Raw genomic sequence first — 17,813 nt, 5'->3', positions numbered from 1 at the left:
TGCCTCGCGAAAGGCAGATACATATAACATAAATAAAACATACCTAGTTGCCAGAGCCGCCCGCTTTCCCATTGAGCCAATTTCGAGAGTAATTGGTTGTGGATGTGGGTTCCGCCGGAAGGGGAGCTGTACATTGGGGGATTCATAATTTTGATTAGAATTACTCTCGACTGCGGCTCACACATCCAGTTTCCTAATGTAAGCGTTTGCAGGGCATTAGCATGACACTTAGGAAATCCATGACAATTAATCATGGTTTCGTCCCAATTAATCTAAGAAAACAAGATCGCACACACTTCACAGGGACATGCTGCAATTTTGCGAGTGTGTAACAAACATTTTGCAATTGCCTTGTAAATGTGTCCCCTTGTGCAGGGCCACCCAACACACTCACAAAGTCCCCACATTGTTTGTCACATGACAACAAGCGCAACACAACAGGGACGAGGGGCTAATGGGCCGTATCGGCGAATAATCATCTGCACTTTAAATGTAAAGTAGGACACTAAATCACACACAAGCTTGCCCGATGCACAGCACACACTCTGGTCCCCAATTACTGCACAATTGCTCCGATGAGCAGGTTAAGAAAACACACGTTGCTTGGGCGACACTTGGTGGTAAAAAGCTGCCATTACAACATCCTGCTAATGCTAATGCTAAACATTTTGCCAGACTTGAGGTCCCCACACCGATGCAGATGTCTCCAACATGGGAAATAACCATTAGTTCTCAAACAATGAGGAAAATTAATTCACAAAAACACACACACTGAGAATGTAAATTAACCTTTGCCCTCTCATTGCCGTAAGTACCTGAAGACAAACCTGTTAGGATATTTCTTGCAATTTGTGTGTTGGTCCCCACACCGCGTGAATGTGTAAACATTTGTCCTCATTAGGTGATGAATATGCAAAACACACACACAACAAAAAACAGACATAGGACACTTTCAAAATGGCGTCTGCATCGCATGGTATCACAGAGACATGAATTGCGGTCACGTCCTTCGGTAGAATTCCACCGAGCATCGCACAGATGTTGCGAATACAAAGTCGAAAACTCAAAAGTGAGATAGCGGGCACCTTTCGTATGTATATAAATGTTTATTTCAAAACATGGAATGGTCCATATCATAAAATCTCTATAAATGTGGTTACAATTTGTCTATAAGTGGATGGATGAAACGTATTTCGCGTCAACGTTTTAGTACGGAGCGCTTTTGTCGTAAAGTGTAAAATATATTCTCGTCCTTGTCAGTTACGAGCTGCACCGCTTCTCCACTTTGAAAAGCCTTGGAGGGATGTCCTCGGATCCAAACGTGGAAGTGGTAGGACTGCAGAGGTATTGCACATGATCAGCAGAAAATGGACTGAAGGAATTCACAAAGGCCTTTTTTTTCCCCCCCTTGAAAAATAGATTGCTTCTCCATTGTCCTCAGTCACTTTAAAAGGTCTCCATAGATGCGGGAAGAAGGGCAAGAGCGCCCTCTAGCGGTCAAATGCAGAGCTGAATGACAATACTGTATTACGTTTGACAGCATCGAAACATAAACAAATAAAATGTAGAAATGAGTCCGCTGTTAATATTTTTAATGAATCGTGCCTGTCTTCCCGCGGCTATGTACGTTTTCTCCAGCGGAAACGACCTCAACTAATCTCAAGCCCCGCCCCCTGCGTCTGAATGGCTGGATCTTGTCCTGTCCAAAGTGCTGAGAACGCGCGTCAGGCTCGCCTTCTGCCGGTCGAGGCTCAGAGTGTTCCGGGCCAATTGCACGGTGCCGTGCTGGCCGAACCGACTTCGGTCCAAACTGGCGGAAGAAGCGGCACGCGACTGGCCGGTTTGATCCTCCGCCGGGAGGGGAACCGAACGTAGCTGGGGGGCTCGCCCTCGGTCCAGGCTGTTGATTGTGTTCAGCGGGCCGATTTTCCCGAGCGCGAGGTTCCCGGGAATGACCTGCTGAGGCTGGTTGTTGAGAGTCTGTCCGGTTCTGTCGGGCTGAGGGGCGCTGCTTTTGTCTGTGCTGATGGTTTGGACCCGCAGCCGGTCCCGCTCCCGCTCCAGGCTAGTGTCCCGACGTACTGCTCCGCTGCGTTCCCGCTCCAGGCTGGTCTGGATCTCCGCCCTCCTGGCCAGCGCCTCCCTCAGCTGGTTTCGAAAGATCTCGATCTTCTCCTGGAGCTCCTGCAGCTCCCCTTCCCACAGGCTGGTCTGTCCGCCCCTCCCCCCCAAAGGAGAGAGTACCAAACCCGCCGATGCCAGCGCCGAGACGGGACCCCCGTTGGCTTGGAGGCCCAAATTCCCCAGGCTGGGGAGACCCAAGCCGCCGAGGCCCAGACCGGGCCGGCCCACCATGCCGGGGCGTCCCCGCACTGAGGCGGTGTGGGTGCGCAGCCGGTAGCTGTGTAGGGTGTCCAGGTCAAAGTGCACCCGCTTTTCCTTGGGCTCGTGGGACGGCGACGAGGAGCTGCCGCTGGAGGCGGGGAGGGATTTGGGGGGAGATGGCGGGGGAGCCTGCTGATGCTGCTTTCTATGCAGGCTGCAGTTGTCCGAGATGCAAGAAGAGGCGCTGGTTGACGACAGGAAGAGTCCAAGTTAGATATAGAAGAACCATATCACAAAAACTGATTGAAGTTGGTATTAAGTTGCAACCAGCGTTCAGCCGCCATCTTGGAATATTATGTTGCGTCAAGCAAAACTTACCTTTGTTCAAGACCCGTCAGCTCTTTGCCTTCTTCCTCATACGCCGTGTGGAGAGCTCGGTGAATTTTCTGGAAAGTGACAAAACAAATAAAAAAAGGAAAATAATCAAAACAAAAGACAATATTAAAGCTTGTCTGACCTTGCAGCGCTGACGGATTTGTTGATTTATTGCGACTGCCTCGCTACGCTCACACACAATGACACAAATCTCAAAATCTTTGCTGCATTCATTTGGCTGCCATACGTGCTTGAAATTTGGGACCAGTCAAAATCCTGAGGACAAGTTTGTCTTTGAAGGACCGTTGGAATGATAAATAACCTCTCCCAACCAAAATGTCCGACTTCCTGATGTCTTTTTGGGCTAGCAAGTTGGGGGGCTGAATGTTCTGCAAATTCTAACGGTGGCCAATTACACTGGCGCATAGCGCCAACTACTGGTGAGGAGGAATTTTTCAATGACAGATTTCGGGGTCTGGTATGACATCCTTTGCCAATACTTTGAAATAAGTGCACTCCAAAAATTAATTTGGCCTCATAGGAGAAAATTGTCAAGAGAGGCTTAACAATGGAAGACTGATCACTTCATCAGCTCCGAGATGAATCGAGAGATGAATTTATGAAGAGCCATTATTCCGGTCACGCAGCCTTAAATGTGACGACTCAAGACCGACGCTTTTCATTTACATCACATTACCTAGGGAGATAACTCGAGCTCCAACACGTGAAGATGCGACGGGGCAGCTTTCCTCCACACGCGCAGGAACAGGCACGGGACACATGAGACATCAGATGTGATGCTTTGATATTTGAGCAGATTATGGGGATGCTTGCTGCAGGCTGCCCTGAGGGGTTGCCCTTTTTTGGGGGGGAGTGGGGGGGCAAGAAGCCTTGATGTTCTTGTTACTGCTAAATTACTAATAATAACTCCAACCTACTGCCAAAGGCTTCTCATTAAATGGCAGGGCATGCGTGACTTTTACAAGCCAATCTCCATTTTGTTGATTTTGTGGCTGTGGCGTACCACCATAGAACTTATATAAGAAAAGAAAATAGCGCAATATCAGTAAATCCTCCACCGTTTAACTAGATTAGACACCAAGAAAACAATTATCACATTTAAAAAGAATCTCATCAAAAATGTTAAGAATGTGCCAATTATCATTCCATCAATTGGAGAAAATACGAGTTGCAATTACAGATTTATGACAGTAGAGGGCGCATGCTACCTTAAAGAATAACTGCAGAGGCTGATGTACTTGCACAAGCGTGTGTGTGTGTGTGTACTCACCTGGCTGGTGTGTAGCCAGTACTGCAGCGTGTGTCTGTTACGGAGGCGCGGGATGACCAGGTGATAAAAGGTGTGCTCGCCCGCCAAGGTCAGCAAGGCGCCGCCCACCCCCATGCACAGCAGCACAAACAGGCCCGAGAAGTGCTGGATGCCCATCTGGAGCGTCTGGAGGGAGCATTTAAGGTTGGTCTTGACTTGCTTTGGTCGAACTTCAAGTGCACGCACACACACACACACCTGCCCGCCTTGTGTGACAACTTTATGGGTCGGCGGCATCTTCTAAAGTGCTCTCATCAGGTTCCCGTCACCGAGCTAATAATAATAATATGTGCGACGCCTCTGCCATGCTGGCTGTGCAATTAGCCGCGTGCTGACGCGGACATTTTCTCAGCCAGGTGCTTAAGGTTTTCTCCATCCAGAGGGCAACGTGGCACTAAATCCCCAAATTGTTACCGAAATTAGCCCCAACAACAACCTCCGCGTCTCCGAAAGGGAGGAGCAGTTGTTGGAGGTTCAGTTTTCAAAGTCGAGCGCTGTTTACGTTTCTCATCCTGTGAGATTTGTCGAATCAATGTTGCCAACATTACGACGACTGCGAAACAATATCGGTGCTCTGAATACACAACAAAATGGAGGAGCGTGACCATGTCATTGTGCGTCAGTGTGTTTGTGTGTGACAGTTAGCTGGCGTCCCAAAGGGAGGATTATTTCGAGACGTGTCGTTTTAACACGCAGCGCACGAAGATGACGGCTCAAGTCCGCCATCAGCGCCGCCGCTGTCATCCTGCCCGCTTACCTCAGTGACGGCAAAGACGCGCTTCCCGCAGGGCACCACTTTGTACCATTTGTCGTGCAGCATGTCCATGAAGCCGTCTGACTTGTAGCGGCTGACGAACTCGGACACGTTGCGGGTCAGAGGTGAACCTTGCGGCAGGCCGATGCCGTAGCCTGGAAGAGACGCACGCAAAACGAGATTAGGAGAACTTCCTTGACTGGATCCCCGGTGTTTTGGTCTGGATTCCTTCAAGTCTTGGCTTTGACTTGGTCTCAATTGGCCTTAGTCTTGATTTGGTCTTAATCCCCAACCTGGTCTTGACTCAGTATCAGCCCCTCAAAGCCTTGGTCTTGATTTTTCAAAACTCAGTCCAAATCCTCAAAGACTAAGTCTTGACTCAGTTCCACCCCCTTCAGGTCCTGGTCTCGTCTCAGAAAGTCTGCCTCTAGCTTTCAAAGTCTTGTCTTGGCTTTTGATATATTGGCCTTGATTCGGTCTGGACTCCTCCTGGTCTTTGCCTGGACTTGTTCTTGCCATGTCACAAAGTGTTTCAGGTCTTTTAACAGTTTGACCTTGGACTTTGCTCTCCTGTGTTCTCCTTTGCTCATTATAGTCATGTAACAGTGACCTAAGACTTTTGGACAACACAGCGGGAGCGAATTATTCAGCCTTGGTGGAGGTCAACTGTTGTCTGACATGTGTCCAGCGATTCTCTGGCAGCGCGTGACAGCCATGTGGATGGAGGCCCGCTGTGGTGGTTCCCGAGAAACAAAAGCGGTCAGTCGGGCGGCCTCAATTAGCTAAAGGGCAGATGCTCTCTGAAATAAGATTTATTGGCTTGCGAGGCTTCAGCCGGAATCCAAATCGAGCACTTTGCAAGCAAGTGTGTTGAGTCCACGCGCACGAGCGCACACACTCGGGAGGTCAGTACAACACGGTGGTCTTTTCTGTAAGCATGCAAACCTGCCAGTGCTAAGCTTCGCCGCCATTTTGTTTTTTCCATTATCCTACTACACTGAAGACAATCTGCAAGTGGCAAGAAAGATGGCGCTTTTTGGAGCCCCGCCCACTTTCTCAGCTTCAAACAAGTGCGGAATGACCTTTTGGCGATGGTCCAATGATGAACGGCTATGACGGACGACATCTGGCGTCAACGTCAACCTGTGTGAGCTACACCAGATAAAATATTAAATAATTAACAGCTGTCTGCTGGCTGGGAACACGTTTTGCCAGCTTGTTGTCTTACAGCCACAGTGTGCGGCGTCCTCTGCTTGCATCTTCAGTCTGATGTTCATCTTCATCATTCCCTGGCTTTTTTTTTTTCCCCTTCTCCTGGCACTCTTATCTCCCGCTCGCTTCGTCTGGTGGCGTCTCCTCCTCCCGCGTCGCCGTAATTGCCGTCAGCCTCGGCGCGGCCATTAATTGAACAAATGATGGAACGCGAGCGAGACGCAACTTCTCGTTCCTTATGGAGCATAAAAGCCGCATAAATGTCCCTTAAGACTCATCAGCGGCCTCACTAACGGGGGAAGAACACGTGTCAAATTATTAAGAACACCTCTCAGTCTGACGCAGTCATTTCTTGTTGGATCGTGTCCATGTCATGTCTCCTTGCGTCGATTAATTGGCTCCATCAAATGGTGCAGCTGTCCCTAATGAAATGTCTCGCGGCGGCCGGCAAAGAAAAGACAGCCGTTCGTAAACGAGGCCGCCGTTGCTCTTCTGCTCGCGTCGCCGACAGCTTATCGATGACGCCCAAGTATCAGGAAGCACTTAAAAGGAAGGCGCTGACGGCCAGACAGCGCCATTCATTTTTTTTTATCTCCAAACGGGGCGTGGCGATGATTTATTGCGACTATCAACTTGCAGAGCAACATCGCCGCCATACTTCTTCATATCATCTTACATGATCTCATAATTGTTTTGGGAACGGGGACTGTATCGCTCGGCTGGTTTTTACGCGGCCGTTTTTTAAAGTCAGACTCCAGCTGAGCAACCTTCACGTGAACATCAGCAGACAATCGAAGATTGTTTTCCTGATGCATCCTACATTCAAACTTTCCAAAGTAGTTACCGAAAGGCCAAATTGCATTTGATTCAACTTTTAAAAGTCGTCAGTGGACGAGACGTGAGTGGCCTGATCAACAGCGGCCCCTAAAACAACAAGGGCCACGATGGTCTGCTTGTTGCAACATAATTAATGGGCCTGTTGGCAGACTAGCAGGAGGGGGCGGGGGTCGAGGAGCGATAGTCCGCCGTCTTTGAGCAGCAAGCACGAATCATAGCATTAATTCCGGCCGTGTCGTCACCTTCCGAGCTCTCGCTTTTCCCGCTCCAGGTGAAGGTTTGTCTTGATTAGGCGACTCCGCCGGGCGCCTCTTTTATCACTCAAATGAAAGGCGGTCCACATCTCCAGCGCCTCCGCCAGGTTTGCGCTTTATTGTTCTCTTGCTCGTGTTTACGGTGTAATCCCTGCGCCCCCCCCCCCTTCCCGTCCTTGTATGCCTTTTTAAGCAGTTAATCAAGTCCAGTGACGGCGCTTGCTCGGAAAAAGCCTTACGGGACGCCGAGACCACATTGTGGAAGGCAACGGGGCTAAAATGGGGCAGTGCTGCCATCTACTGGTGGTTATGCATCACTATAGTTGTTTTCAAATCTGGCAATCTTCTCTACGGTGTCAAAGTTACACGCATTTACTTTCAGTTCCCTGAAAAAAACCTGGATGACGTCAAGCTACGGCAGAGGATGACCCCTGCCAAAAAGGTCACCCGCTGTTTCATTCTGGACGTTGCAGATGAATTATAGATGATGCCCACGTACTTTTAGCCTGCAGTACAAGTTCATGCGGTGAATCACTACTGCCACTCACGGAGATAACGTACTATTTGATCCTCACCATCCGTGTGTGTGTGTGTGCGTGTGTGTGGTGTGCATACGTCAAGGTGTGTGCTGCTCGACAGAGGTGGCCCGTGGTCATAGAACACGTGTGTGTCGATGAATAATGTGCAGCTCCTGCCCCAACACGGACACATTACTTATCGCGTGTGTGTGTGTACTATGTGTGTTGACCCACATTCTTGGAGGCATGCTGTATGTAAGAAATAAATCATCCCTTATAAATCCATATACTGATTGGATAGGAGAACAAGTCTTTGCCCTCCACCCAAATGACTATCCAATTCAAATGTATTGCGTGTTGAAAATTACAAAAAAAAAATTGAATAAATAAAGAAAATAAATAAAGATAAAATAATGATCATATATAATTATAAAATATACTATAATAAATAATATTATGATAAAATAAAGAAAAATAATGTAAAATTTGTAAAGTTTGTGTTTGGAGCGCACCTTCAATGGCGAACGGCTTGCCCACCGTCAGCAGCTTACAGTCTGCGTCGATGGACACCTCGAAATCTAGCAGGGCTTTGTCCATGATGAAGGCATCCAGACTGGGAGGATCCGTCCTTACACACACATGCAAATCGATTAATTAAAAAAAAAAAAAATCTTCCAATGAGATATTGGAGTGAAAAATCGCATCATTCGGCCCACAAAGGCATCATATGAATTTGACATGCGACGTCTCGAAACGCAGCCGGACTAAAAACCTAAATACAAAGCGGACGCCATTAAGTGCATCCTCGTGTAAACACGTAAATCATTTAGCTAAGCTGCCAGCCTCTGTGGCAGCCCGATAAGACTTTGGCCGCGCTGCCAAACACTCGTCTTCTTCTCCTCCTCTTATTGATCCGCCTGAACCTAATTGACCTCTAATTATAGAGCGCTCCTCTTTGCCGCCGAACAACAGGCGGCTGGAGATAAGTGTCAGCGCAACAAAGTGGATTTCAAGCGTCCAAACGCGGCCCAGACGCAGGCTGAGGAGGAAACAATTATGACGGAAAAGACAACAACATGAAAGCCCACGTTTACATTTCTCATAAGCTCGCTAAGCGGTTTTTGTGTGTCCACGGGATTATGTTATGTCTTCCAATATGCAATTTTCAACAACAAAAACACAAATGAACCAATATAAAAGTTTTTTTTCTCTTCTCAAAAGATGTATTGTTCAAAAACATCTTGTCATAATTTGTATCAAGGTTCAACATGTTTACATTATTTTGTCAATATAATTTCATAATCATTTGGATTATAATCATGTTAGTGTCAGACAATAGACAAAAATGATATCAAGTACTTTTAGGATCATGTGACAACGATGGAGGTCGCGCGTGGGTCGAGTCAGATCCCCGAAAATCCCAAAATTTCAATCGCCCTTCAAGTTTGCCAATGTTTACCGCCAGACAAAAGGCTGACTTTCCAGAGTTGTTTTTTTTTTTCTTTTTTTTTTTTTTCTGCTGTGCTTGCAGAGCAGCAGTGTTTTATTGTTTACCTCTAGTGAGGCCTGTCAGGTGCAAAGAAACATGGAAGGGAGGAGGGAGGCTCTTCTTCTGAGACATAAACACAAACCGGCGGGCGCTACCCGATGCTTCACCTTGGTGGTGCGCATAAAATAGAGGAAGGAAGCCTGTGATGGTTATTTCCTCCTCGTCTTAAGGTCCAGACCGCGGGACTTGTCGTCCTCGAAGAACCGATTGTGTTTTCTTCATTTTTCTCGTCTCTTTTTTCCACTCAAACGCAGTGCGGACATTCGATCGGCCTGTGTAGGTTCTCGTCTTCTGTCAACAAGTTGCTACACTTTACTCGCTTCGTCCAACTTATCATTAAAAAAATCAAGTTACAGTTTGGTCAAATGTATTTTCTAACATCTTATTGGCCAATCGGACAAAATTGACCGATTAATGGGAAAATATTAGCTTTTTTAAAATTGGCCAAAATTGGAGAAATTTACTACAAAAAAACATGACACATTACACGATAAGGAAAATATAAGCACATTAAAAACATGTATATTTGGCGATTAATCAGCCTCGATAAATCGAGAACAGGTTGATCTTAATCATATCTAAATAATGCTGATGATGAAGACATGAAAACAACTTAAAGAGTTTGTACTCGTGTTGCTTCTTTCCAAAGTTCCACTTTTTGTGTGAGCTTTCAGTTAATTAATTGTTTTTTTCTTTTTTTGGAAGGTCCGTTATCATTCCAGCGAGGGCGTTTCAATTAATGCAGTAAACCTGAAATAATTTCATTGAACCATTTGAGTGAACTCAGCGATAACCTTTTTTTTCTCTCGCTTCTTGAAGCAACTTTCCGAGCTGATCGTTTGTGCAGTCTTCACCTTGTCCCGCTTGGAGGTGAGATTTGTTTGTTTCTTATGTTTGGGCAATCGGAGAGGCTCATCAGTACACAACGTTGCCGTTCTCATCCGGGATCAAGGGCAAACTTTGCACAAGCTTTTTTTTTTTGCATGTGTCGCTTTTTAAATAAAGATTTCCATTAAGGAGGCGTGACATCTTTGTTTGCTTGTTGATAGAAGAATAAAAAAGCGCTTTGAATTATGATGCCGACGTGATAGCGTTTTACAATTTGGCCTTACTTGAGCATACGCACGCCCTCAGGGGTGGTGGGCTGGTTGAAGCGCCGCATGTAGTCGTGCATTTCGGGAAAGCTCTTCTTCATGTAATCCTCGGCGCTGCTTTCCCGCACCGTGCCGAACCGGAAACCCAGCGACGGATGGTGCAGCTGCCCCCAAAAAAAAAAATCACATTGGCCTCAACGACAACACAAAGTCGTTTCGAGTCTAACCTTGTCGTCGTGGATTCCCGACACCTGCTCGAAGGTCTTTTCGCCCACCATGACGGCGGCCAGGTTGGCCGTGTAGCTGGAGAGCACCAGCAGGCAGAAGATGGCCCACAGGTTCATCAGGAAGCGGCCCGTCCAGCATTTAGGGGTCTGAAGACGGGAAGGGGGCGGGGCAATAAAAGCCTTACAACGTGGCGCCGTATAAAAAAAAAGTGAGGACCAAGTTTTGTTCTTCAAAGGACACTTGAAGTATTGACACAAGTTGAGTTGCACACTTAAAGCTCTGTATCCTCTTTACAACGGCCACATTAGCACCCAATTAAGTTAATTGAAAAAAAGATGGCCGGGCGTATTAAAGCAAATCCAACAACGGGGAGCTGTTTAGAAGGAAGCGCCTCGGAAACATGAGCCTCGGGGATGGTGGAAGCGGCTACTGTGTACTTTACGCCCACTCATGAAAGCCAATCATTTATTCCACCAATTAAAATCCACCTCATGTAAGAGAGGCTATTTTGCCCAATAGCGCCCTCTGCTGTCAACTGAAATGACATTAAAATGCCCTTGGGCTCGCACAGTCAAAGTCAGGGCTCCAATGTTCCAATGTTGTTTGAAGTCCAAAGTGAAAGTGTAAGTTACAGCAGCTAATTGGATTTAAAAGCATTCCTTGGCAGCTATTTAATGACGGGCTCGCGAAGAAAGTGAATGTTTGGCTCAGATGCAGTGCGATGAGATGTGTTCCCGGGGAAGCGGGGCTGCTAATGGGGGCAAATCTGTTCATCAGCGAGGATCAAAGCCTCGACCTTTCAATTAGGCGAAGGTCTCCCTAATAATTCGGCTTCTGTTGCCGTTCAGCCCCGAGCCATTTGCGAGCCTTTCTCTCGAGACGGTATTATGATGGCTTGCCAACTCACGGCAAGGCGTTGGACATTGATGTTGTATTTTAGGATTTGCGAACGGGCATTATATTTCTTTCCAGACAGATAAACAGGGATTGAAAACGACCTTGCGTTCGGCGAGGTTCACATGCCGAGACCGGAGTGACGAGATTTGAACGAGAATTATCTGGTTAGTCATCAAATTTCCTGCGCTTAGGAGTCAAAGTCTCTGAAGGATACTGAGGTGCTCCCAGGACAACTTAGAGGCGAGTCCAAAGTCTACGTGACCTGGTTGAACGCTTCTCTCCTAGTCTACCATGAAAATACCTTCCAGGTTGATATGCCTGAAGATCTTAACGAGACAGACAATTGGGTCATGTCAAGAGGACTCTCTGGATGTGTCCAAATTGACACTTGCACCGGGCAGACCGACCTTTGAGGGACTGAAGTGAATCAAATTTTACATTAGCCACCTTTCTCACAAGTGCTCACTTTTAGGAACTGCAATGTTTTATTCACTTCAGCCTCAAATCTGTCAGGGAACATTGCCGGTAAATCGTAACGGTGATGCATTTTCAAGAAAATTGGTCAGTTCCTCATCTCCGCTTAGCCGATTAACCTCAAAACCCAACGTGGTTGGTCATGTTCTCCTCTTTGTTTCTGGATCCTCACCTGTCTGAAACTTTCTCTTGGAGAGTTGACCTCCACTCTGTTCGCCCCTCTCAACTTCATCCATCCCAATCACGCCGGTCATAACTCTTCCAATCTCCGTGGAGACACTCACCCTTGCATTATCCTCCCCGTGGCTCCTTACTTCATCACTGCCTAACATCCAAGCTCTCCCTCAATCAATCTTCTTTGCTCCCCGGTTATTTTTTTGGTCGTTGTGCCGCAAAAAGTCCCCTAAATCCTCTCCCGAATTACCTTAACTGCTTTTATCCTATTGCCTCAGCTCCCAGCCGCTTGAAAACAAAATTCCCATCCATCAAGGAAATGATTGCAATGTTACCTTGGTGGCCACGGTGCGGCCAAACAAGATGGCGTAGCACAGGTTGAGGGCGGAGGAGTAGGAGAAGACGCGAACCCTGTTGCGCCCGTGTGGGGTCATGCCGAAGGGGCTGTTCCACTCGTACAAGGTGAGGAAGAGGGCGGTGAGGTGCAGCGTGACGAAGATGCCCACCCACATGGACCAATGCAGGGGCCACATGAAGGCGCCGATGGGGGCGGCGGTGTCCTGACTACGCACCTGGAAAAAAAATAAGCTTTTGTGAGTTTTTATTCTCATGTTTTAACTCGTTCCTTGGCAAGGATTGCATTTTGGCAGGGTCTCTGCAAATGCAGTAATGCTCACTGGGCTGTAAAATAGCGGAGTTACGCGCCTAACTTTGTGCACCATTTTTCTCCGAAATCCTTGAGAGAGTCGTTTCACTATCTGCTTCATATTTTTACCACCAGCCTGAGGTGTCTTGTCGGTAAACACAGCCAGCCATAATTAGCTTGTAAAACCCATCCACGGTTTTCCATTTTACACAATATGACAACTCTGGAAGGGTAAGGGAGTTTTTTTTTTCCTTTTCTTACAGGCAGATGAGCCTTTATTCCGAAATGGGACCCTACCGTCAGATCATATTATACATCGCAGCGTGTCAGCCGCACGGGGAGATGTTAACAAATCAAACGAATAACGGCGGCGTGTCTCGGGGCTCGCCTCCCTGAGCCGTTACGGCGTCTTAAACTGCTGCTCGTTTTTGGAATTTCCATAATTAATAGGCCCGGCGTAAAGCGAAACTAATTATTCACTCGCTAATGAACTTCTGTTGGTGGAATGAGAGGAGCCAAAGGGTAAAATGAAGCGGCGGGGGTGGAGGTGTTCAAAACGTCTCGCACTCGGAAATGTAGAAATACAAATACTTTCCGTACCAGGATGCCCAGGCTGGTGGAGTAGAAGGGCGAAGTGAAGTCTATGACTCTGCTCCTGGCCGAGTTGATGGAAAACGAGGTGACCGCCATGTCCGCCGTGCCGCTCCTCAGGTCGCCCACCAGGCCCGTCCAGCGGCCGCCGCCGCTCATGGCCCCGTACTTCCCGTCCCCGACAATGTAGAGGTCAAAGGTAAAGCCCATGTCCTCCGCCAGCTTCTCCAGCAGGTCGATGCAGTAGCCGTAGCAGCACTTACGCAGATCCTCCGGAAGGCCTGCGGACGGGAAGACCCGAGCTGAATTCTGATGAGGCAAAGCGATTCAACTGACGGAAGCCTTACCACTGCCTTCCCAATCTGCTGCTGATGCGTTTGGGTTATGCAACTGGTTGAACAGTCCTTGTATCACATCCGACCTATTGGTCCTGGGGTCCAGACAGAGCTGTCCTGCAGGACACAACCCGTCCTCGTCCACCTCGCGGGTAAACACAAACGGGTGTTCCACCAGGGTGACCACCTGTAGACGATGCCCCTCCACAGACAGCCCGGGCCTCCAGCGTCCCCCGGGGTTAAAGTCCCCTTGACCGTCACTTCCCCTCACCCCGGCGCCGAGGCCTTGACCCTGGCTGCTGCTGAAGCCTCCCACCAGACCCTGGACACCGCCTTCCAACTCCAGCCTGCCTCGGGACCACTGACCGACAGTCACCCAGGCCGGCTGGCCCAAGGCGCCCCTCTTAAGGCTCCAGACATGGAAGAGCTGTGAGGAAAGAACTCTGGAGAGGTCAGCGTCCACCTGGATCAGCCCTGTGGCACCAGTGAAGGAGGTGTTGGAGAAAAACCTAAAGGCACAGATTGTAGATAGTATATTTTTATTGTTTTACCCTTTCCACGCACTTTAAACAGATTCCAAATGCATTAAAACACAACCTCATAAAAAAAAGACTTTGGACTGTTACTGTGCATAACGTTGCTTGCGTTTTACTGCTCTCCCGTTGTTCAATAAACGACTGAAAAACTGCAACGGCCACTGCGGCTCTCATTTCCCACGTGTGGTGGGCATTACTGCTCGTATGTTTACAGAAAAAAAATACATTAAAAAATTGTTCGCTTGAAAAACTTTCGATATAGCGGCGACACGAGCGATGAATTTTGATATAGCGGGTGGCGATGGTTTGTTTATTTATCGCCATGGGGAAATTCAGTCGTCCTTTCGATAGCTCAGAAAATTCTCGCATATCCATAAAAGGACATCGCGAGACGTTCAAAACAGACTCGGTTGAAAGTGTCAGGGGAAAATAAACATCTATTTTCCATCGTGCTCGGCCTCATTAGGGGTGCGGGTGAGCTGGAGTTTGTCTTTAGCCAAGGGTCACGTTTACAAACAATCACATCGGTGGCCAATTGAGACTTTTTAATGACGCTAATATGCATGTGAAAAGCATCTCTGTCCTCAAAAATCAATTCCAAGGACGTCTCAATCAGGAATCATTTAGCCAAGAACTTATTGGGATGTGGGAGGAACCACATTGGAAGGCTCGAGAACCCCAGATCAGAACCGCGAGGCAGTTGCGTCCCGGAAAAAATAAACATCCGAGTTTAAGCAAATGACGGATAGGAAAAGGCAATCAAAAGGTTAAAAAAAGATATTGCAGTGGGCCACGCTCTGATAGAGGAGCTTTCGACAGTCATCTCGGTTGGGGGAATTGCATCTCCCGGAAAGTCATAATTAAAAGTTAATGCGGGGTCTTCTCTGAATTGAAAAAAGTGGTATTGCTATGGGTGGCTTCCACGCAGGACGAAATAGATCAGGATGAGCAATCCGACTCGGCGCAATTTCATCTTGCGTTTCATCGGGAGGGGCGGCGTCTCCATTCGGACCCGTCTGAGTCACGTTTGATCGGATCTGGATTGGTGTCGAGCCACTGGAAACGCTACGGCCCGGTTGTTGAAATGTTAAAGAATGCAGGGATCACCGCGTCGGTGAACCGTGCATGGACTGCGGAAGATCCCCGGTGGGAGATGACCTCGTCTTTCCTCGTTTTGGACTTTCCCGTGGAAAAATCGACGTGGGTGGAATGTAATGCCCTCCCCATTAAGCATGAGATATGCTTTGTGAAATAAAAAGATTAGATTGATCACACGGGTCATTAACCTCAGCTCCGAGTCTTCCGTTTGCGAATTCCGACAGTTTCTTTCTCGCCCCCCGCTGCCGCCGCCATCATTATTTACTCCGACGGTGCGATAATCAATTTTTATCATTTGTCTCGCACAAAAAAAGAACTTATCCCAAATGCAGCTGGTGTCATCGTCGTTGGCCGCCGCTTATGTTTCCTCATCAGCCGGCTTGACAGTAAAAGTGCGAGTGCTTCCCCTGCCCGGGATGTTGAAATCACTCTTGGTAATAGCGCGGCTGAATCATCATATACTAAAAGACAGATGATTCATCAAGGCGGGCCACGCTCTTATCCTCAATGCGACATCCAAATGAAATCTCTGTGTAGAATCTCCGTTGGGTTTTTGTTTTTTTTTCAGTTTTTTCAGGGTAGGTCTCTGGTCCCGATTTTTGCAGGGTGCAGATTTCTGGGCCCGATTTTTTTTTTGCACATTTTCCCCCCACTTTTGAACGTCAAATGTCAGTATAAGCCCCTCCCCCCCGTCATAGTATGTTTTTGTGCCAGGCCTAATGGATGAGGCGACGCGCCGGGGCATGTCACTAAGCATCCCCGGCAGCGTCCGAGAGGGATGGCTTCCCGTCAATCGTACCTGGCGGGTCGGTCGCGGCGCTCAAGACTGAATGTCAACAAAGCGGCGCTGGTAAGTAATGACTCCATAAGAGAGTCTCAGGCATTCGTCTCTCCATCTTATCGTTCCATCTTCCTCCGGAGGGAAAGTTTACTCCCCTTAAGGAAGACTCCCGACAGAGCTTGTTTTCAGGCCTTTTAATCTTTCGCTGTCCGGCGAGATGGCGGCGATTTCAGATTCTTCTCCATCAACCTTATTGCTTTTTTATTTTTTTGCAGGGCTGCTTCAACTTCATTGTGACTTAATTTGTGTTTCTCTTCCTTCCCTCCCGGCTTCCCGCGTCCTCATGAGTGTATTTTCTCTTTAATGCTCTCTCGGGAATAAGCAACAGCGTATTTTATGATTATTACAGGCAGCTGAAATAGAAGCGTAGCCAAACATTCTCCACTTTTGAAGACTATAAGTTTATTCTTGAGGTGGTGACTCAGTGCGCCCCCCCCCATTGTACCTTGACCGCCCCATCCCCCGGCCTTCAAATTAACCTTCATCTCTTGCTTTATATTATTTGCCTTCCCTGCTAGGGACGTCAGATTTTTTTTTCCCGGTTCTTGTTTACTCGTCGTCGCCTTTGATTCTAGCCCGGAAAGTTGTAAATGTCAGGTCCCGTCATTTTGTAGTCTTCGCCACGGACGGCTCAACGGGCGTCCCGGTGCACTTGAGGCAGCCGAGTCATCTGCTCATATTGCTTTGTAAGTCTCTCGACTCGTTCTAGCCCGGAGCCTCCTGATCAAAATTGTTCTGGCACGACCCCGCGCTCACTTTAACTGCAGACGATGGGGACTCTCCGGTTGGCGATTATGTTGTTGATGAGACGCTCAGCTGGCGCTGGCGTCACTCCTGATGCAAATCCTTCTCCAGAGGGAGGGAAAAATGAGGATAGGATACATGCCGTTTCATCCATTGTGCCTTCTTAAGAAGAAAAAAAACCAATCTCCCCGTCAACGTTGCATCAAGACCGAGAACTGTGTAAACATGGCAGCTTTGTTCGGCTTTAAGTGGAAAATGTTCATATGTGCTACGAGAGCTGTCAGAAGCTCGCTTTTGAATCTACAGGAGCGAAGAAAAATGGTTTACCTGGACAGATATCGTCCCGGAGAAGGCGGTTCCCGTCGCGTGGCTTTATCGTAACAGTTGACCATGTTCTGTATCAGCGCCAAGTCGGGCCTGGCCGCGGCTGCCACCGTGATGGCTCGGCCAATCAGCTGCAGCGCATCGCGAATGTAGAAGCTGATAGGCTTGCGCCCCACTTCCCCATAGGCCAGAAGTCCCAGGGGGCCCCCCAAAGTATGCAGGGAGTCCGGCGACAGCGGGTAGCCCATGATCCACTGCAGGGCCGGCAACGACGGGGCGAGCCGCTGGGCCACCCGAAGCACCGAAGAGAGGCACTCGGGGTCCGAGCCCAGCAGGAGGACGCTGGAGACGGGCGAGGCGGCCCGGAGTAAACGTGTGGAGAGGATTCGCAGGACCTCTTCTTCCCTCTGGTCCTCCCGCCTCTCCTCGCCAGCGCCGTTGGAGACTTGGGTCAGGTTGACCACGTTCCACAGGTGCCAGGCGGCCCCGCTGTGGCTCTGCAGGTGGGACAGCAGACCGTCGCTGCCTTCCTCCCAACCGGGGCAAAGCACGGCCGCGCCTCGCCAGCCGCCATCCTCCCCGCCGTCGCCCGCCTGCAGGACGGCGAGCAGCAGGCTGCCCAGCGACGACGGAGGCACGCGGGCCGACATCTGCAGGTGGAAGGCGTTCTGTCGGAG

The 17,813-nt window shown here is 48.6% G+C and overlaps 1 protein-coding gene across 1 annotated transcript in view; it reads right to left on the bottom strand.

The window, feature by feature from the left end:
* Positions 1-1,091: 1,091 nt before the first annotated feature.
* The window catches only part of grin3ba (glutamate receptor, ionotropic, N-methyl-D-aspartate 3Ba), a 45,295-nt gene continuing 28,573 nt past the window's right edge, over positions 1,092-17,813 (bottom strand). Inside the window, exons 2-12 of the mRNA XM_037241135.1 lie at positions 17,140-17,804; positions 13,606-14,102; positions 13,268-13,539; positions 12,357-12,593; positions 10,476-10,622; positions 10,267-10,412; positions 8,118-8,233; positions 4,788-4,939; positions 3,992-4,156; positions 2,704-2,771; positions 1,092-2,569 (exon numbers count right to left, since the gene is read on the bottom strand). Coding sequence (XP_037097030.1) covers positions 1,660-2,569; positions 2,704-2,771; positions 3,992-4,156; positions 4,788-4,939; positions 8,118-8,233; positions 10,267-10,412; positions 10,476-10,622; positions 12,357-12,593; positions 13,268-13,539; positions 13,606-14,102; positions 17,140-17,804 — 3,375 coding nt within the window. The 3' untranslated portion in view covers positions 1,092-1,659. The remainder of the gene's footprint in view (positions 2,570-2,703; positions 2,772-3,991; positions 4,157-4,787; positions 4,940-8,117; positions 8,234-10,266; positions 10,413-10,475; positions 10,623-12,356; positions 12,594-13,267; positions 13,540-13,605; positions 14,103-17,139; positions 17,805-17,813) is intronic.

Source organism: Syngnathus acus, chromosome 22, assembly GCF_901709675.1.
Source record: "Syngnathus acus chromosome 22, fSynAcu1.2, whole genome shotgun sequence".
Taxonomy (NCBI): domain Eukaryota; kingdom Metazoa; phylum Chordata; class Actinopteri; order Syngnathiformes; family Syngnathidae; genus Syngnathus; species Syngnathus acus.
The sequence above is the reverse complement of the archived record's forward strand: the minus strand, read 5'-3'. Positions and strand labels throughout refer to the sequence as shown.